Here is a 23,058-nt window from a genome sequence, read left to right on the forward strand (position 1 = left end):
CACTTTTATATATGTTATATAAATATAGATTATAGATTATAGATTATAGATTATAGACATATCTAATTATATATAGATAGATTATAGATATAACTTATTACAGACAGATACATTATAAATTATAGATAAATAGAGAATTATAAATATGATAAAGTATATTAATTTAATATCGAGTTATATTTTCTACGTCATCCTTTCATAGAACTTTTATTGTGAACCTAGTCATATACAAAAGGAAATAAAAAATTTATATAATCAATTACAACTGACTTCAGACTAAGAGTTAGTTGTTATATTGTATTATTTCTATATTATAATTATACATAGTAACTGCAACCTTCAAATGTAAGAATTAATTTCTTAAAAAAAATCAATTAATAAAAAAGAATTATAAGAATATTTAATTAATATGTATTATGTAATATCAGAAAAAACCAAAAAAAGATAGGGAGAGAGAAAATTTAATACAAAAAAAGAAAAAACTATTCTGCATCAAAGAGGCCCAGAAGGAGTTTCAACTTTCAACAATGGTCTCTAGAGCAGGCTTCCATGATCTTTGCTTGGAATAGCTTTCTACAAGCTTTGGCTCAATGCAGTTTGGACTTGATGCAGTCTCCATTTTCTTCATCTCTGATGGGAATATACGAAAGTCGGGAAAAATCTTGCCGAAATGATTAAACTTGAAGGCTTTGGTAGCTCTGCAAGTTAGAGAAGTGGATTCCTCTTGCGTTAGAACAGAGTAAAGCAAATCCATAGGAAGAAGAAAGTAGAGTTGGCGTCTCTCTAGTTCTTCATCAGCTAATAAGCCTTGAACTCTTTGACCTACTTTGAGACTTGTAGATTCACATACAAATTGTCCTGGATTCTCTACCATTAGCTCTGCAGCTTTTACTGGTTTTGTGTAGATTTGAAAGGTTCCATTAGAAAACAGGACTTTGACTACTCCACTTGATGGGATTATGGAAGGAGCGCAAGAAGTTGCATTCCCCATGACAGAAAGAGGGCGAGAGAGAGAGAGAGAGACAGAGACAGAGACAGAGTGTTGGAGGTTGAAGATGATGATGGAGTATGAGGAAACTGAGTCATTTTAAGTTGAATATATGTTGGTGGTTAAGAAAGAGACAAAAGAGGCTCCATGGCTAAGGTTAGGCAAATTGTCTTGACTCTTAATATTCAAATGACATCTAGACTATAGTTGGTGAAAAAAGAAATTTCTTATTACCCTATTATGAGCTTAATAGTAGATTAATAATTGGAATTATTTGATTTTTATTTTTCTTTTTCTTTTACTCAAAATTTTTATTAATTAATTTCTTTATATTAGAACAGCCTCCAAAGTCTTGATTTCCAATTTCATTTGGAGTCAGATTTACCAAAAACCAAAATGCATCACTCACAAAATTAAGAAAATTCATGAAAATATATATCAATTATGTGATTTTATCGCAACTTAATTACCGCTAGATTGGCATAAATAAAAATGAAATTCATTTCATTTTATTTCTAAATATAAATTTCATTAAAAGAATTCATTTGTAAACGAGTTCGGTGCTTAAATTAAATGAAAATTTTATTTAATTATATAAATTTAATAATTTGCACATAAAGTTTTATGGTTTTATTAGTTTTTATCTTTGTTAAGGTTAATACTCATTTGCAAATTCTATATCCATTTGAAATAATCAATTCAGTAGAACTAAAAATTGGAAAAAAAAATCTAATTAAATTTTCTTATATACGATCAAATATTTCAATAGTTGATTTACAAATTAATTCCTTAAAATTTTATTAAATTAAATTAATTTTTATCTTTTTTTAAGGGAAATTCATTTAATTTATATGAAATAAAATAATTATAAAATTTAAATTGACAAAGATGAATATATAAATGAATTCCATAAAAATTTCACATTTTTATATTCAATATATAAAGGATTCACTTTATTTTTTTCCAAAAATTATAATCCTTTTCATTGCAAAGCAAGATTAAATCCAATGAATTAAACTACATGTTTAATCTAAATGGCACCAACCCTATCTGCATTAAGCAACTTAAAGAACTGAAGGAGGAGGCTTGTTGTAATTGTAACGACCGAAATAGCATTATGATATACACAATAAAAATAATTCTTTTTATTGAATAACGATCACCAAATTACTGTAATTTTGTTATAAAGAGAATTGAGCTTGACACCTCTGACTATCCACATAGGCCAAAAGAGAGAAATTGTTGAAGCCCGACCTCCTAAACTCTAGAAACCTTTTTTTTTTTTAATTTGCTTTATAATTTAGTACAAACTTTGATTTCTAACTTTTGAAAATTTTATTTGACCTTTAAATTCTAAAATCTAACTCTACACTTGACGATCCACTTCTGCTACAAGACGTAAAAAGGTTATTAACTGCATAAAAAGGTTATTAACTCCGTCTGGATGACAAAAAATATATATTTAATAAATATAATATTTATTGATTAAAATATGCAATAAATTAAAGTAAATTGCACTCAATTATTCTCTCTCAACTTAATGAACAGACCATGCAGAGATATAGGTCAACCAATTACTCTGAATTTCTTTGAACTCTTTTTTTTTTTTTTTTAGCTGTAAATTTGTTTATATAGGTGAGCACATGGGTGAGGCATGGACCAAAGATTGCGCTACTCAGCAGAGATCAGTTAAGGACACTACCAAACTAATGATTGGACATGGTAACAAGCTACTCCTCTCTAACATACTTATATTCATCAACTGTTCGGTTCAGTTCACCTAACTTGGATCCTATATATATATAAGCATATGGTACTTATTAGCATCTCTAATTTTAAAAATTAATTTTCAACTTTACAATTATATTGTCTTTTTATTAATTTGTTAAAACTTTAACTATAAGATTAAAAAATATAAAGAAGGAGAAATAAAGGGAAGTACCAATCAAAGAACAATTTTTTAAATCTAAACTTAAATTTATTGGTTTTTTTTCTTAGTCTTATTAGTTGATTAACAGAAAATAAATACAAATCAAATATAAGAAATGTATAATTTCACACTTATAAAATCGCTAAATATATGAATCCATCTATATACTTTGGTAAATATGTGCGGTACTTTAAAATTTATAGAAGATTTATTATGCTTGACTTAATATTTAATTTCACTCCAAACTTTTCGAGTAGTTACAATTTCATTCTAAAGTTAAGGGTACCAAGGTATAAAAGTCGATTTAAAATGAAATTGCAACAACCCAAAAAGTTCGGAGTGAAATTAATGGTTAGGCCTATTATGCTCTTAAAGTTACAAATTTAGGTAATATTGCACACTTTCACACTAGCAACAATAATTTTTAAGGTTTTAACTTTTATATGTAAAATATTAATTTAATGTGTTGTAATTACAGGTTTTGAAGCAATAATTTTTATATTTTTCAATTATTCAAAATAAGTGTTTAAACTTTATAATATTGAGCATCTAAAGAATGATTTTATAAATTAAAGTGTTTGATCGGTAAAATTTTATAAGCTGAAATGTTTAACGAGTGAAAAGTAAAATTTAAGAGTACAACTTTTTACAAATATTACATCGATAAATTTATGGATTTAGCAATTATAAAATATAGAAATTAGAAAGATAATTTTTAAAAATAATAATTTTGATTAATAATTCTTTTACAGATTTAGACTGTTGTTATTTTATTTATGACTTATGAGTAGTCGAGATAAGTTATAAATTATTAAAATACAGATGGCAGAAATTTTTATAAGAGTAATAATTTAAAAATACTGAAAATAATAAAATATAAAATATAAAATACAATATAAAATATGAGATATGGAGGAATATCTGCATAAATTATTACGTACCAATGATCTATATTCAATTAGGTGTATTTGAATAAGATTAATCATTTAAAAATATTGAAAAATAATAAAATATAAAAACATAACAAACTACGAGATATCAAGGAATATCTGCATAGAAAAATATTGGAATCTCATATGCCTTTGAATGTGATTGGTCTGCTATGCAAGCTAGCAAAATATTCCGTAATTTGTATAAGCTCTTTTTTTTTTTTTTTTTTTTTGATTTTTATAACTCTAAATTTTTTTTAACTTTGTTTATTCAATTGAGCAGAAATATATATATATATACACCATTCCTTATTATATACAATGATTATTAACACTCTGCACCGGTAGTAATACAATAGTCTCAAGCCAATCAAAGACAATATAACCTATTATTAAACCTATTAAAGGGCATTACAGCCCACAAATAAGCATGGCCATATTACGGTTCCGGTTCCCGGAACCGGGACGAACCAAAATCGGAACCGAAAAAATCCGGTTCGGTTCCGGTTCCAGCAAATAAGGAACCAGAATCGGCGGTTCCAGAGAATCGGTCGGAACCGGACTGGAACCGCCGGTTCTCCGTCCTGTTAGAACCGCCTGTTCGAATCGGCGGTTCTAGCCGTTGTAACTGTCAAACCTGTTGTTTTTTTTAAAAAAAATTTGTTGTGAAATGTCTTAATTACCCCTCCCAACAGCCATAAATGGCTACATAACGGCTAGTTTCAAGGGTATTTTTGGAAAAATGAATTTTTGGATTTATTATAAATACCTCATTTTATTTACAAATTCATTACAAAAAAATCTCAACTCTCTCGACTTACTCTCTCTACAATATACTACACTCTCTACTTACTCTCTCTACAATATACTACACTCTACTCTATATTATTCATTTATTACTCTACAATCTCTCTTATTAAGTAATTATTCTCTCTAATTTTTTTTATTCAATTTTCCAAATTATATTTTATTATCATATAATGGCAAGTGGAGGAAACTCAAATTCGGGTAACGGCAAGGGAAAAATTGGAGAATCATCTATCCCTACAAACGACATCTATGATATGATTCCCGACCAATTTAATTTTGAGGTTTTCCAAATGAAAATTTGGATATTTCAACTCAAGAATCTAAATTTAATGAGCAATTTCAAGAAGATGAAGAGCAAGAGCAAGAGCAACGAGCAAAAATTGTTACAAGAGCAAGACAAAGTTCCGACATATTCTCCATTCATTTCACAAAAAAATTCAAAAGTGAGAAAATGTACGATGTAATTTGCAATTATTGTGGAAAATCTTATAAATTTAAACAAGCGGGCGGCTATGGATCATTTTGGAAGCATTTGTAGACAAAATATCCAACAAAAATTGGAGTTGATCGGTCTCAACAACAAATTTCCGGGTACGCTTCAAACATTTCTTTATTTAAATATTCTGAAAAAATACAAAAAGAAGAATTAGCAAAAATGATTTCTATGGAACATTTATCTTTTAGTTTTGGTGAAAAAATAGGTTTTAATAATTATTGTCAAAAAGCTTTAAATCCTTCTGCTAAAAGAGTACCAAGAAATACTGTAAAATGAACTATTATTTTTTTATATAATAAAGGAAAAAAAGAGTTAGAGCTTTTATTTTCTCAATTGAAAATTCGTGTTTCAATTTGTTGTGATGTTTGAAGTGATCATTGGCAAATGCATTCTTATATGGGTATTACATGTCATTGGATTGATGATGATTGGAAATTTCAAAAAAGAATTATTGGTTTTCATGTTTTTTATGATAAACATACTGCAAATAATATTTATAGAGTAATTGTTTCAATTTTAGATGAATATAAGTTGAGAAAAAAAATTTTTTCAATTTCATTTGATAATGCTTCTGCAAATACTAGATCAATTATTAAACTTAAAAAAATTTGTGAACCAAATATTGGTGGTAAATTTTTTCATATAAGATGTGCATACCATGTTTTAAATTTATGAGTACAAGATGGTTTAAAAATTCTTGAATCTTTTATTTCTCCAATTAAAAAAGCTATTTTATATTTATGGACACATCCCCAAGTGATGAAAAGTTGGGCTAAATTTTGTAAAGAAAATAATAAAATACCAAAACGTTTTCCAAGGGATGTCCCAACTCGTTGGAATTCAACATATGAATTACTAAACAAGTCTTTTTCTTATAAAGAATTATTATGCTTTTTTGTTACTAATAATATTGAGGATATTAATTTATATCCACAAAATTGGGAGATTTGTGCAAAAATTTTAGATATTTTAAAAAATTTTAATGATGCTACCTATAAATTCAGTGGGGTTTATTATCCCACATCTAATTTATTTTTACCTATGTGTATTAATATTGTTACTGCACTCCAAGAATTTCAAAATGATGATTTATTAAAAGATTGTATTTTTTCAATAAAAAAAAAGGTTATCTTATTTTAAAAATATACCACCTCTTTATCTTATTGCTATTGTATTTGATCCTAGATGTAGAATGGATGTTTTATGTGATTATTTTACTATTTATTATGACGTATTAAATCTTAATGTAGAAGATAATGTTAATATAAATGTAGTAATGCATGAAGTTAAACAAAATATTATGCAATTATATAATGAATTTGTTCAAGTTTCTAGTTCATCTACTTCTACTTCTTCTCAATCTAATATTCAACAATTTCCAACACAAAGGGTAAGTGGTGTTGGTGTTGCTCAACAAGTTTTACTACAAAGACAAAAAAGAATAAGGGAATCCAGTTCTATTTCTGAGTTTGATAATTATCTAACAACTTCTTTTGAGTTTGGTGATGATTATGCAGATACTGATTTTCCAATTTTAGATTGGTGGAGTCGTCACGCAAATACTTTTCCAATTCTTTCTTTACTTGCAAAACAAATTTTAGCAGCTCCGATCTCCACTGTTGCGGTTGAACAAACTTTTAGTCAAGGAGGAAACATACTTGATGAAACACGATCTCGTATGACACCCGATTCATTAGAAGCACAAGCATGCGTGGATGATTGGACCAAGGCCGAACTAAGAGCCCAAGAATATCCAAAAGAAAATGAAGATTTATTTGATTTATACGATGGGTCCTCAACGGGAACATCAACCGGTGGTGCAAATAGCGATTAAGGTAAAAGGGATGAAATTGGTATAAGGTAAGTAAGAACTACGTAGGCTTTGATTCCTCTAAACCCCAAGAGGATACGTAGGCAACTTAATTTTTTTTTAAAACAAAAAAAAAATTAAGTTCAAGCCCATTTTTTTTTAAAAATTATGTTCAAACTTTAAAAAAAAAAATTCAGTTGAAATTTTTTTTTTAAAAAATAATTATGTTCAACACTCAACAATTCAAGTCTTTAAAAAAATAAATTTAATTGAAGTATTTTTTAATTTTTTAGGTGTATTTTTAATTTTTTATGTTCAAATAATTTTTTTTTAAACCGGTCTTCAAAATTTAAAATTTTTTAGGTGTATTTTTTATTTTTTATGTTCAAATAATTTTTTTTTAAACCGGTCTTCAAATTTTAAAATTTTTTAGGTGTGTTTTTTAATTTTTTATGTTCAAATAATTTTTTTTTAAACCGGCATTCAAAATTTAAAATTTAAAATTATGCGATTCGCCGGAAAACCAATCGGAACCGTCGGTTTTGTAACCGGGTCAGAACCGGAACCGGAACCAGACCTTTTCGGTTCGGTTCCGGTTCCAGAACCGTGGCCAAGGCTACCCACAAAGGACCTAGAGGTTCTCAAGGCATCGCCTTACCACTAAGACAAGGGATCATTTGCAAATTGAGTTGAATATATAGTAAAATTAATTGGACCACCCTTATTATCTATTCTATAACAATTGTGATTATAAAAATAATATTGAACTCTTTTTAGTATTTATGTTTCAAAATCTTTTTTTTTTATTTACAATCAAGCATCTAAAAATTGTTTTTTTAATCAAATGCATTTGGTTGAAATATTTGTGAAAATACTAACATAAATCATTTTATCTATTAAATAATATCAATTCAATTTTCTACCTCAATAATTTTCACATTTATTTCCTCTTTCCATATGATATATATTCTCTTTTCTTCATAAATTAAAATTTTCAATTGTTTCTTTTTTTCAAAATCCAGTAACCTTTTAGTAATTTCCTTTTCTTTGTATTTTCTACGTAAGCAAGCAAGATTTCATTCTTTTATTTGTCTTGTATTTTCTTGAGAACTACTTCTTTTTAACATTTTATTGACAAACAAATAAGTGGAAAGAATAGTGCAAGAGAAATTAGTCAAAAAATGTAATTTATTTATTTATTTATTAGCCAAATACATAAATTCACCTCTCAATTTTGCAATTTGAACCTTGTGATATCCTGAACTTTGTAAATGACTTATTGTGCACCTGAATTTGTAAATTTTGGTAAAATTTCTCATTTTTTCATACTAATAGCAATATTTTTTAGGATATTTGACTTTTATATATAAAATATTGATTTGATATGTAGTTAACATAAATTTTGGACAATAATTTTCATAATTTTTAATTATGTAATAAATATTTAATTGATCTAATTTCGCAAGTTGAAGTTTTTAATAAAACTAATTTTTTTAATGTGCGTTCCACATTATTACTCGTTGTACTTACTCATATATTTATTATTTTGAAAAGTAATCTTTCTCTCTATTCAATCTTCTATTATGATTAGTTATTCGTTTTGTTAAGAGTTTAACATACATAATATGTTTTTCTCAAAATTATGAAGGTTTATTTTTTTTATTGGTTAAATAGATTACAAAATTTTATTTTATTATCATAATTAAATCTTGAGTACATATATTAGGAATCAAATATATATTCTAATATGTAAGATAAATTCATTAAAATATAATGTTTAATAATATAATGAATTTCTATATAAAAATTAATAGATAAAAATTTAATTTCTTCTAAAAAAATAAATAAAAGTTTAGTTAAGAGATTAAGAGTAAAATAATTAATATCTCTAAAAACAAAGAAAAATGATAAAGCAAAGAGTTTTTATTAATTGAACTCTATTAACAAACTATAATGAATCAATGTATACAATAGCCAAGAAAGGAGAGAAAAGAATCCAGTTACAATAATTAATAAAAATTATAAGCTTATATCTATTTCATATAATCCTTATTGCCTCCTAAGAACACAATGTATATCTTGACTTGAGAGCTTATGCGTTCCATTGTTGCATTAGAAGAAATCTTTTTTCTTTAGACTCAAAAGAGTTTAAAATATTTAGTCTAAGTTCATTAAATAATCGGTTTATATGTGTCTAAAGAAATAGACTCATTGTAGAAGTAATATTAACAATTAATTATGATTCGAGTTTATTTTTTATATAGGTAGCATGTAAAGTGTATATATTGTATTTTGTATCCTCACAGGCATGTTAGTTTAGTCTAGACTCTAACAGAATGCCAACTCACACAACTCTGTGATTGGTTCAGTTCTTGTATAAATACTAACACAGATATGTGAATAAATAGAAAGAGATTCGGGAATGCTATCCCAAAACGGCATCTCCTGTAAACACTCTATGTTCCATTGTTGCTGGCTTCTTTAATCCTTATCATGGTATCAAAGCCGTGGTAATTGTATTAATCGAAACCTTGTCTCGATTGCCTGAAATTGAGAAAAGTACATAAGTTAGAAAATTTGCAATCGAGACGATGATGTCTCCAGAAGATCTGGCGAAGATCATTGCTGCGATCAACACTAAATCAACTGAGGATGATCCATATCATACTCATGGTTCGGAGGCGCCTGGATTCAGCCTTGTGAGTGTACCTTTGAGAGGACCAAATTATCTCTCTTGAAGCAGATCAGTTCAGATTGCTTTAAGAGCAAAGAAGAAGCTGGGTTTTGTTGATGGGAAGATTAAAGCACCTGAATCTAGGTCGCCCGATTATGATGAATGGTTGACTGCAGATAGTATGGTGGTTTCATGGTTGCTAAACGCTATGGCCAAAGATATATCTAATGCGTTTGTTTTCTGCAAAAATGCAAAAGCTTTGTGGGATGAGTTAAAGCAACGATATGGTGAGAGTAATGGATCGATGATCTATCAAATTGAAAGGGAGATCGCTAGTTACAAGCAAGGAGATGATACTGTGCAAGAGTATTATACAAAGCTTAAGAAGAAGTGGGATGAGCTTTTATGTTTAGCACCTTTACCAGTATGTTGTGAGGTTGGTACAGCTATCACTGATTATGGTAACAATCGTAGGCTTATGCAATTTTTGATGGGTTTAGGGGATGAATATGATAACGTGAAGAATCAAGTGTTGCTGCAAGATCCTTTTCCATCGATTAACAAAGCCTATTCCATGGTGATGAGTGTAGAGAAACAAAGGGAAGTACAGACCAGCAATATCACATCCACTGAAACGGCAGCGGTTATGATGGCTAGAAGGGGTAGCAGTAGTTATTCCGAAAATAGAAATAAAATTAAGAACAGTGGCAGAAATTCATCATACACTAGAAAAGAGGATAGGAAGAAGGAGTATTGCACCAACTGCAAAATAGGAGGGCACAACATTGATGATTGCTTCTCTATTCATGGATATCTTGACTGGTTTATTGAGTTACAAAAGAGTAGGGGGGTGGACGTGCGCAAGTATTATGCTGCTAATAATGTTTCACAGATTGCAGAAGCAGAGTCTCCACTACAACAACATAGTCAGAATCAAAAAGGAAATGATGTACCCAATGCTAATAACGTTGTCTCTGATTATTTACAGCAAGAGTTCCAAAAGTTTCTCAGGTCCAAGGGTGGCTTTGCTGAGCAAGATGATGGGAATATCAGAAATGTGAACTTCGCAGGTACGTTACTTAATTCTGTTATTTTTGGCATTGATTTTAATTGCAAGGATAATTGGATAATTGATTCTGGAGCAACTGATCACATCACACCTAAGCTGTCCTTTTATGATCAAGTGATTGAGTTAAAACCACCTAAAACCATTCGGTTACCTGACAATTCTACCAGATCAGTGACACATATAGGGAATATAAAATTAAATGATCGAATAACTTTGTACGATGTCTTATATGTTCCCTCATTTAATTGCAATCTCATGTCCGTCAGTTTGGTCACTAGAACTTGCCGTTTGTCGGTCCACTCATTTCCTAAACATTGTGTATTCCAGGATTTACTGACTAAGAAGGTGTTGGGAGAAGGAAGGGTTATTGAAGACCTTTATTTTTTGGCAAGTGATTCTTTTAATAAACACAGTAGTTGTTTTTCTGCTGCTAGTTGTAATAATCACGATAGGCATTTAGCAATGCTGTGGCATGCTCGTTTGGGGCATATAGCACATAAAAGATTGAAACATGTTCCTGGAATTTCTCAATATGATTATGCTGATTTGATGTGTCCAATTTGTCCCATTGCAAAACAAACTCGTTTGCCGTTTTCAACTAGCACAATCACTACTGTGGATATTTTTGATCTCATTCATGTGGATTTATGGGGCCCTTATCAGTTAAAATCTGTCACTAATGCTGTATATATGTTGACGATTGTTGATGATTTCAGTCGGTTTTGCTGGACATATATGTTGAAAAGTAAAGATCAGGTATTGACAGCTCTAAAGTCTTATTTTCAATATGTGTTCACGCATTATGGCAAGACTATCAAAATAATACGATCGGATAATGGCACTGAGTTCATTAATTTTGCCTGCAATTCATTTTTTCAAGAAAAGGGCACTTTACATCAACGGTCTTGTGTTCACACTCCGCAGCAAAACGGAGTTATTGAACGAAAGCATCGCACTCTTTTGAATATTGCCAGAGCTTTACTTTATCAATCTAAGCTTCCATCTTCCTTTTGGTTTGAATTATTGTTGACTGCTACTCATATTGCTAATAGGTTACCCTCCGAAAATCTTAATTGGCAAACACCCTATGAAAGATTACATGGCAAATCTGTTGATTATAGTTATTTTCGAACTGTGGGTTGTTTGTGTTTTGCTACCAACACTTTACCACACAAGCGAAAGTTAAATCTGTTGATTATAGTTATTTTCGAACTGTGGGTTGTTTGTGTTTTGCTACCAACACTTTACCACACAAGCGAAAGTTTGATCCTCGGGCTTCTCCTTGTGTTTTACTTGGTTATGCTCAGCAGCAAAAAGCATATAAACTTTATAATTTGCACAACAAAGCTCTTTTCAGTTCTCGGGATGTGGTTTTCTTTGAAGATGTGTTTCCATTTCATCATTCTAAACCTGACAGTATCACAGATTTTGTTTTGCCTAAATGTATTACAGATCAGGATGTCCCTATTTCCACTTTTCCCTCTACTGCTCCTTTACCGATCGCTGACATAATATCACTGCCTCCTGATTTGATTGAACATCCAGAAAGTGGTCCGCCTGATATCATTCAGCAGCCACATTTGACGGTTGAGGTTGGTTCTGGTAGTGATTCAATGGCTGAGGTTGGTTCCGGTGACGGTTTGGCAATTGTACCTATTGTTTCTGAACCAGTATTACGGAGAAGTACTCAGTCTCGCAATCCACCTCCATGGTTAACCGATTTTGTCACTGATTCAACCAACAGTTCTCATATCCATTTTTCTACCTCTCATTTGTCTTTTGTTGCTCAAATATCCAAGATTATTGAACCTTGTAATTATAATCAAGCTAAAAATGACATTAATTGGGTAACTGCCATGCATAAGGAACTCACTGCATTAGAACAAAATAATACTTGGGTGCTCACTGATTTACCTCCTAATGTCACTCATATTGGTTGTAAGTGGATTTACAGGGTGAAGTATAATGCAGATGGCAGCATCGAACGCTACAAGGCTCGTCTTGTCGCCAAGGGGTATAACCAATTGCTCAGTTTGGAATACAACCAGACCTTTTCTCCTGTGGCTAAATTGGTTACTGTTTGAGTTTTCTTAACCGTTGCAGCTGCTTTCACATGGCCCGTGCATCAACTTGATATCAACAACGCCTATTTACATGGGTTTCTTGATGAAGACATTTATATGCAGGTGCTGCCCCGTTATGAGAAAGCTATGCCTGGACAAGTTTGTAAGTTGCAACGGTCGCTTTATGGGTTGAAGCAAGCTGGCCGCTAGTGGAACAAAGAATTAACTTCTAGTTTGCTCACACAGGGGTTTACTCAATCATCTTATGATCATTGTTTGTTTACTAAAGGTCAAGGTCTTGCCTTTTTGGCTATCTTGGTTTATGTTGATGATTGTCTTATTACAGGTCCTTCGATTGACTTGATTACTGCTTTGAAAGAACCCTTACGTACCAAGTTCACTATTAAAGATCTTGGTTCTGCAAAGTATTTTTTGGGTATTGAAATTGCTCGATCCTCGGATGGTATGTTGTTAACGCAACATAAGTTTATTTCGAATATTGTGGCCGATACTGGTTTACAGGATGCCACAGCCATTTCTAGTCCTTATATTTAGGGGCTAAAACTTACAGCTGACATGGGCAATCCTCTTCCGGATCCTGAATGCTACCGCCGTCTTGTTGGTCGATTGTTATACCTGTCTCTTACTCGACCCGATATAAGTTTTGTTGTTCAGCAATTAAGTCAATTCCTGCAGGTTCCACACCAACAGCATTTTAAAGTAGCCTTGGCTGTTGTAAAATATTTGAAAGGCACAAGTCTTAAGGGTTTATTTCTGTCTGCCGCGAATGATTTCAAGCTTCGGGCATTCTCTGATGCCGATTGGGTAGCTTATGCTGACACAAGGAGGTCCGTTACAGGATTTTGTATTTTTTTGGGTACTTCGTTGGTCTCTTGGAAATCGAAGAAGCAGCCAACCGTCAGTCGTTCTTCTGCCGAATCTGAGTACAGGGCAATGGCATCCACTGTTTGTGAGCTACAATGGTTATCTTCCTTGCTTACTGATTTTCATATTATTGTACCTACCCCAATACCTTTGCATTGTGACAATAAAGCAGCCATGCACATTGCTGCTAACCCCGTTTTTCACGAAAGAACTAAACACATTGATATTGATTGTCACGTGGTGCGCAACAAGTTACAAACTGGATTTATTAGTACTCCCTATCTCCCCAGTTCACTTCAATTAGCTGATTTGTTCACCAAGCCTTTATCTAATCAGCCATTTCAGACTTTTGTTTGCAAGCTTGGATTGATTGATTTCTCTCCAAATCCAGCTTGAGAGGGGGGGTGTAAAGTGTATATATTGTATTTTGTATCCTCACAGGCATGTTAGTTTAGTCTAGACTCTAACAGAATGCCAACTCACACAACTCTGTGATTGGTTCAGTTCTTGTATAAATACTAACACAGATATGTGAATAAATAGAAAGAGATTCGGGAATGCTATCCCAAAACGACATCTCCTGTAAACACTCTGTGTTCCATTGTTGCTAGCTTCTTTAATCCTTATCATAGCAATAACTTTTTTAATTATTTTCAACAAGTTTTTAATTTTTTTATTATTTATCTTTAACTTTTCAAACAATAAAATTAAAATCTTTAAAAATATTGTTGTCATCTTTATCTAAATTTAATAAAAGTATCTTGGTTAATTCCAGCATTTTCCTTTCCTATTCCTGCTTTTATATTGAAATGACCTATTTTTTAATTTTCAAAAATTTTTAAATTAAATTTAAATGAAAAAATTCGAACAACATTATAATATTAATTATTAGCAAAAAGGAAATCGGTTAAATTAAAACTGAATTGGAAATAATCTAAATCGAGCCGAACCGTTTAAAAACCAAAGCAGAAATTTCTATAAGCCAATTTGAACAAAACCCATTCGATTTGGACCAAATCAGACTATATACCTAAAAACAAAACTCAAATCCCTCATTCTTTCCTCTCCTCATTGTCGACAACACCCGCTTCCCCCTCATTCCCGTTCTTCGGCCAATCGGCCATGAATTTAGATGAAGCTATAGTCTAAATCCATCTTCTTGACGAGAGGAGCTCTATTGTAGGCTTAGCTTGTATGATTGAGATCGCAGATGGGAGAAATCGAGTCCAAAATATTTCAGTACCACAACAACACGTTTTTGGCGATTCTTATAGACGCCGGCGATGACAGTCTACAAAGAGACCTTCGATCAACTCCTCTCTTCCAGGTGCGCTTTTCCCCTCCATCAATTCTAGTGACAAAGCTTGGATGACAGAACCACCATGGATGGCAATGGCGAAGCCACTGTTGAGGCCATTTTCGGCCAATATAAGACATACCCAATCTAAATTAGTCACAGATTTTGAGTCCTCATGAGGGTTCGAGCATTTTGGTATATATGTTGCTTAGTTATGGCAATAGTCGATTTTTCGGCCACAGTGTACTACGGTTGGCGGCGGCATTTTGGTTAGCGGTTGGTGAGGCTCCAGCGAGGCCATAGGAGACATAGTTCTTGTCTCGATTGGGGCAATGTGATGATGCTAACAAAATTTCTATCAGTGAGCCCTAAGGCTTCGATATTAAATTTCTGATAATATTTGATTAAGAGTTTATCGACCTAATTTCATTGTTTCGGCTTAGTTGAGCTAAAAAGTATAACAAAAACAGAAATTTATTAAAATCTTAGCTTAGGTGAGTTAGTTGATCGATTAATCTAAATCAAAGGAAAAGTAATTAAAATCTGATATCAAGTTACTGATTTGATGATTATCCACTTATTATTTGTACAATTTGAATATTATGTAAATAATGGAGGATCAGTTTTGATTAAAGTTAATGCCAATAGATGGGCTTTGAATTGTGCCTTTGATACATGATTTGACAGTTCTCCCGATTTTCAAAGGGAATACTGCTGGATTTCCAATAAAATGCTTAATAATGAATTAAAATAATTATATGGTTAATAAGAAATGACTAATAAAAATTAATAGTACTTTATATTATCCATATCATCATCATCATTATTAAACATTAATTACCAAAAGAACCATAATATTGATTAAGTATCAACTAGGGTGAATAAGTAAAAGAAAGAATTATAGTTGTGTAGCTAATAAACTAAATAAGCAGTCATAATGTAGCAGCTATGAGTAGTTACTGAAAAAGGATTAAATTTCTTAAATTAAGATTCTTATTTAGAATTCTTTTATCTAGATGCTTATAAAGTTCCAAAATGACAAGACAAAAGCTGGAAGGAAGCAGTAATAAAGATAGTCCTATTAAGGACGATAAAGAACTGTGAGCAGAGCTAGATAATCCGCATTGCTCATACATTATACATTCATGCATACATGAATAATATGATATCTATATGAAACATGCATACATATAGAAATGTTATGTAGGCGTGTATGCCATGAGACACATCGAACATATATACAATTATATATTGAAATATATAGAGATACTGAAAATAATACACTCTGTGGGTGATATGGAATTTCGTGATTGGATATGATTTATCTGTGATGTGCCGTGGAGTTACAATGATGTGGTTCACCCTGGGGTGAGAGCACGGGCATGGTGAGAATGCCGATAGTGGGTCAGAAGCGGGTGGAGTGGCGCCTCCTATGCACTCCGTTTTGATGCGCATTGATGATAAAAGAAAAAGAAAGAAAAGTAACAAAAAGGAAAAGAAAGGAAGGAAAATAGAAATAGACATATGAGATCTGTCCAGTCCGAATGGGGGTGGGCTCTTTGAGTGCACTTGACACAAGGATCATGGATTATTTTTTTTGAAAAATTATTTTAAAGCATGCTTTTGGGGGTGAGCATGATCCTTATTTATAATGGGTGATTCCACGGACTAATGTCTACTGTTTGATTACTTGAATTGTTGTGACTTATTTGATAAGTGTGCTTTCATGTTTGCTTGTTCATCCATAATTAGCCGGAAGGCTATTGATTGTATAACATGATTATCATATGTATGATTGTGTGGGGTGAGAGGGTTATCTAACCCTACTCATTGAGTTTGGCGGTTAGCCCTACCTTCTTATTTTTTTTGGGTACTAGGAGGAGAGAAGAATAATATGGATCCAACTGAATTGAAATACAAATAAAGAAAAATAACAATAAATGTATAAAGCATGCTAATGTAAAAATTGTAATTTAAAGAGTTCTACAATTGTATTCCAAGTGGGTTGTAATTGAATAATATAGATACATGTATTAATTATATAAATTGTATTTTCGACACGTTTATGGAGTATCAGATTGGGCTTTGATTATGAGAATATGATTATTAGGCTCAAGGCCACGATTGTGAAGAGAATGAGCTTAATTGACTCAGGCTTACTACGGGCCTACGAGACGTTAAGCCCACCCAGGCCCTAGTGCCAGTCCGACCTTGAAATCGGGTCATGACAAAGTTGGTATTAGAGCATAAGTTGGGCCTTAGGAATCAATTCCGAAACTTTAGAATTGGTGTATAAAACTCCTATGCTCCTATGTTGGGATCGGCCGTAACCAACAAAGGAGAGGTACTCTGGATTGGATACTATTTTGGTGCAGATGGACACACTATGTGCCAAAACGGTTATAGATCCATAAATGCATAAAAAGAATAAGAAAAATAAATGGTGATACTTAACAGTATTCATAAATAAATAATATTTTAAGATTTCCCCATTAAGCTTTGGAGCCACAGGAGGAGTTGGAAGAAGTGTAGTGGAGTCATCAACCAGTGCACTCTTTCCAATGATGACTGTGCTCTTAGCTGATGGATTTTTAATAGTTGAAGTTAAAGTTTGCTCACAAAATAAGTAAGATAAGTATTAATATTATTGGGTAGAAGGATGGAACACGTATATATGTGAACAATGGGAATTTCCATAAACTATTGAAAGTAAGTGTTGATGGTGAAAGCTATTTATACATATATGCTTAGACACACACACACACACACACACACACACACACACACACACACACACACACACACATATATATATATATATATATATATATATATATATATATATGGATTGATAAAACATATTATTTAGAATATATATTAAATTTATTCATTGGGTGTTATATATATATATATATATATATATATATATATGGATTGATAAAACATATTATTTAGAATATATATTAAATTTATTCATTGGGTGTTAATGTTGATGTTTAAGGAGGACGGGTACTTGATTTGGTTGCTTGCCCGACGGATGGGCTGTGTGGATTGAATGATTATATAGTGAGTATTTGACATTATTTTTAATGGGTGGATGGTCCAATTTTTAGGGGAAATGCTACCGAAATTTCGATAGAACTTAGATTAGCTATAGCTAATAGTTGCTAATAAGATTATTAGAAAAAAAAAATCCTCTAATTCTCTATTTAAATGAAGTCTTCTATCTAATTCAGTTTCTTTCTTGAATTTGTTTTTTTATCTAAGATTGTACTTACCGCTCCTACCAGTAAAATATCCAAACTAGAGTTTCCTTTCTCTTCTATTACTGTGATAATAATAGATAGAGCATTACTATTTGTTTCATGCATAGGCATACTACTACATAATGTTATAATTACCTACTTACTTAATTATTACTTATTTAATTTATTGCTTAAACGTTCATTACTTTTCTACTTAATTGTATATATGTGTATATTTGTACATTTGCATAATCTTTGTTTATATAATGTACTGCATTTAAATGCAATGTTTGATTATTTGTGTTATAATATTGCTATGCCTTATTTGTGTGGAATTGGGATGCAGTGGGTCACCACGGGTTTGTGAGAGCGGTCTACGATATCGCCGGCCACGTATGGGGAGATCGACACCTTAGATGACATGAAAAGGGGCAGTATTTCTAGTGCTAATGCCTGAATACATTCACACAAAGTATCTTTTAAGTTGATGCAAAACTTTGGCCTTGCCTTTATCCACCTTAGATGGCTCACTAATATCTAGCCAAGGTAGAAAAACAAAAAGGGCTCAACTCAACAAAGAATGCATGAAAAATCATATATTAAAATGAGATAAAGAAAAACCCCAACCTAATTCTTACAATCAAACTCAAAATCAAAATTTTCTACTTACTTGAACTATAGAAATTCTTGAACTTTTCTTCAAATCTTCAAGAATGGCTTTAATCTTAAAGAGTTAATGTTAAGTGTCATATGGTTTTGGCTTGGTTTAGTGTGGTTCTTAGTAAAACTTGAAAGAAAAATGAGAGAAGAGAGGTAGAGAGTATTGGACCAACATAGGGAAAAAGAGAGAAGAAAAAGAAAAAGAAAAAGAAAAAGAAAAAGAAAAAGAAAAGGAAGACTATAGTTTAGTTAAAGGGTATTTTGGTAATTTCAAACAACTTCCTCATAAAGTTGTTGTTTAAGGGTGGAGATTTATAAGCCACATCTCCCTAATCTAATGGCTACAATTAATTCCTAGTACAACTTCCATAAATTCCATTTTCTCTGCAAAACTAATTAAATTTTTTCAATAATATTAATCTCTAATTTTTCTAATTTCTAAAAATACCCCGAAATACTATTCAGTGATTACGTAATTTCTACCAATACAATCATAACTTAAATTCTACCCATAAAAATTATGCATGTATGAACCAAAATAAATTCTAAAAATATTAATTATGAAAAATAACATTTCTAGGTCGAAAAAATACTAGTTCCCTCTTGGGCGATACTATTCATGGCTCACCAAATTACTATTTATAATTTAGAAAATTTAGAATGTTACACTATCTCCTACTTTAGAAGCTCACCCTTGGCTTTTGGGTTCCAGTCTGACTCTTCTTTTGGGATGTCAGATAACAGGTGGTCTTCCTTCTCAATGTTCAACTCCTTTATGGGCATCCACATTATAGAGGGTGCTAGTAGGACCTTTTGAGAGCAATTACATATGCCTCTTGGGTCGCCTTTTGGTTATCCTTAACAATAACACATCATTATTAATTGAATAAAATTTGACAATAAGATACATGATAGAGGATATTGCCCTAAGGTCATATAAGGTCAGTCTGCCTAGTATTGCATTATAGGGAAATGGTCTGTTTGCCACCATGAACTCAGTTTTAAAGAGCTTAGTGGGTCTTGTATCTCCAACCTCCATGTTGACATCAATTGCTCCCTCAACTGTGACGGGCTTCTCAAATAAGCTAATTAGGGAAGTTCGAACTAGTTTCAACTTTGTGTGGTCTAGCTTTAATGTTTTAACGACTTCTAGGGTCATCAAGCTCACCGCGCTTCCATTATCAATTAGAATTCATTTCACACGAAAGTTCTCCATAACTCCCTCAACCACCAAGGTAATGATGTTCAGGGTATGAACATGGGTCCCATCCTTCTCAAAAAATGTGATAGGTTTTCGAGTCATACTCATAAAGTGAGGCATCACTGAGTATATTTCTCAAGCGTGCCTTTTTCTAGCTGAATTGCTATCACCACCTATAAAACCATAAAAAATAGTGTGAATTGTACCTATGGTGTCTAATTGGGAAGTTTGCTAGTCCTTTCGCTATAAGGGTTCGGGCTGCTGATCGGCCTGCCTGTGCCTCACTTCACTAATGAACTCTTTCAGTTTGCCTTTCTAGATAAGGCACTCTAAGCCCCTCTTCAATTGGTAGCATGCTTCTATGTTATGGTCGATGTCTCTATATATGCTTTTGTCTTTAAATCTTGTTGTGTCTTATGTCAGCTTCATGGGGTAGTTCAGCTACAATTTGTTGCCTTGCTCCCTCATTCAGGTTAGGATCTTGGTTCAAGTTTTGTTCAAAGGGGTAAATTCTTTCTTATGGGTGAACTTGCTTTCTCGATGGTAAGGTGCCTTTACTTTGTAGCTCAGCCTAGGATGCTTTACAGTGGACTTCGTCTGATCGGAGATGGGTACGTTTGACTTTTAGGTTTATCTGACTCTCGTGTCCTATGTTGTTGAGCAATGTACGCCTCATTGTGTTTTATGTAATTATGTGCTTTGGTCATAAGCTTTGCAAAAGACAGAGGAGGATCAATGCTTATACTTTTAAACAGTTTGTTATACTTACAATTCTTCGCCAAGGCATTAATGGCGACTTCGTCATTTTAGGTTCTCCACTTGCATGGCTGGCTTTTGGAACCTGGCTATATATTGCCTCAGTGGCTCTCCTTCCTCTCTTTTCAAAAGGATTAGATCGGAGGAGATCTTCTTTGATGGTAAGCTTGTTATAAAGTGGGCTCTGAATATTGTGGCCAATTGAATAAAAGACTAGATAGAACCTGTTTTAGTGTTTGGTACCATTATTAAGTTGCGCCTTTGAGTGTGAGTGGGAAGACCTTGCACATGAGCTCATTTGAGTTTGTCTGTAAGTATATCAGGGTTCTAACGGTAGCCAAGTGGCTATGAGGGTCAGTAGACCCATCATATGATTGGAAAGGATGCATCTTGAACTTAGGTGGGAATATCGCTCCAAAGATGTTGGCTGATAAAAGCGAGTCGTCCCTAAGTCCATAGTTGCTGGTTTCTCCCTCTTTTTCAAATATTGATATTATCATGAACTAATGGAAATAAATTGGGTAAAATTAAGTAAAGTCAAATTCTCTAATAACTTTTATCTCTTGAATTTTTTTTTCAATTTATTTGATTGATTTTTTTAAATTGAATTTTTATTTTAATTTGTTTCTTTTAATTTCTAAAACAATTCTCTTAGTTTTCATTTTACTAATAGTATGCTAATATAATTTTGGTACTTGTAACAATATTTTACTCATTACTTTATTATTTGTTAAGATTTTGTGTACTTGTGAAATTAGACTATCAGAAACCAACCCCAACTGCTTGTTATGGATTTATTGGATTCTTGATTCTCAAATTCTTGTTAAGTAAAAATAAAGATGATTTTGTGTATATATGTTAAAGGCTTCCATTCCAGGTGGAAAAGAATATTATGAAATTTTTTCGATGGTGTTAATATGTTCTTGAATTTTTTTTATTTAAATCTCTGGACAAAGAAATAGGAATAAAGAGTGTGAGAGAAGGAAAGAAATGATTCATAGTTTATAGTTGTCACCATGGAGATAAAGAGTTATTTGATTGAGTCTTGAAATGAGTGAGCCCACCTAAATGGAGGCTATAAAATATTGTTCTCATTTGCATACCCTATTTCCACCTGTGTACACGTACTGACCAGGCCCAAAGCTGTGCTATTCGAGTCTTTTTGTATAACTTATGGAGCTATAAATTTAAAAAGTGCGCATTTTCAACATTTGAAGCAAATTTATGGGGTAAAGATGAACTTTTTTTTCGTTTTTGTAAAATTATAAGTTACTCCTCGAGCTAAGTTAAATTAATGACTTAATGCATAAATTCATCTTTCAACTTTGCAATTTTAACCTTATGGTACCTTGAACTTTATGAATGACCTATCATGCACTTGAACTTATAAATGGTACTATTACACACTTTCAATGCTAATATCAATAATTTTTAGGATTTTTAACTTTTATCTATAAAATATCGACTTGATATATAGTTAATATGACTTTTAAAACAATCATTTTCATAAATTTCAACTTTTTAATGAGTGTTTATTTATTTAATTTTTCAAGTTGAAGTTTTCAACAAAATAAATTGAAAAATTAAAGCGTTTGATGGATTGAATATTAAGTTGAAGTGTTTGATATGTTAAAATAAAAGTTGAGGGTGCAACAGAGTTAAAATAATAAAATTCATAGGTGAATTTATATATTCGGCCTTAAATTAATATCTGAAAACTTTTATTTGCAAAAAACTAATTATAAAATTTTTAAATTATAATTTTATTAACACTTTCGTCATTTCGTTTGAAATAGATGGACGAAAGTATTAACAAAAATCATAAGGGAATGACCAAAATATTAACAACAATCATAAGTTAGTGACCTTATGGTTATTTTAACTATAACTTAGAGACCAAATTAATAATCAATTGCCAATTAAAACATGCTATTTCAGATGGAAGGACAAATATATAAATAGAATAATAAATTAATACCTCATAATTAATAATTAATGTTATGTTCGACAAGAGCTTCTAAAGTAGTTTTTAGCATTTTGATTGATAAAAAATTAACCAATATATTGTTTGGCTTTTAATTTTTTATGAAAATTCACTTAAATAAATAATTTTACCTAGGAAGATAGCTGGCCCTAAGTTTAGAAAACAGAGATATTCATATATCAATTTAATTAATAATTATAATGAAAAAGCAATTTTATTATTTTTCCTTTTTTTCTCTCTCTTATGTACCAAAAAATAGCA

The 23,058-nt window shown here is 31.6% G+C and overlaps 1 protein-coding gene across 1 annotated transcript; it reads right to left on the bottom strand.

Annotated features, from left to right (window-relative positions):
- Nucleotides 1-340: 340 nt before the first annotated feature.
- On the bottom strand, nt 341-1,067 carry LOC105645306 (DUF4228 domain protein). The gene has a single exon (XM_012230874.4). The coding sequence runs from the start codon at nt 989-991 to the stop codon at nt 515-517; it is 477 nt and encodes a 158-aa protein (XP_012086264.1). The 5' UTR covers nt 992-1,067; the 3' UTR covers nt 341-514.
- Between the last annotated feature and the right edge of the window lie 21,991 nt (nt 1,068-23,058).

Source organism: Jatropha curcas, chromosome 8, assembly GCF_041381405.1.
Source record: "Jatropha curcas cultivar XTBG-Jc1 chromosome 8, XTBG_Jcur_1.0, whole genome shotgun sequence".
Lineage (NCBI taxonomy): Eukaryota > Viridiplantae > Streptophyta > Magnoliopsida > Malpighiales > Euphorbiaceae > Jatropha > Jatropha curcas.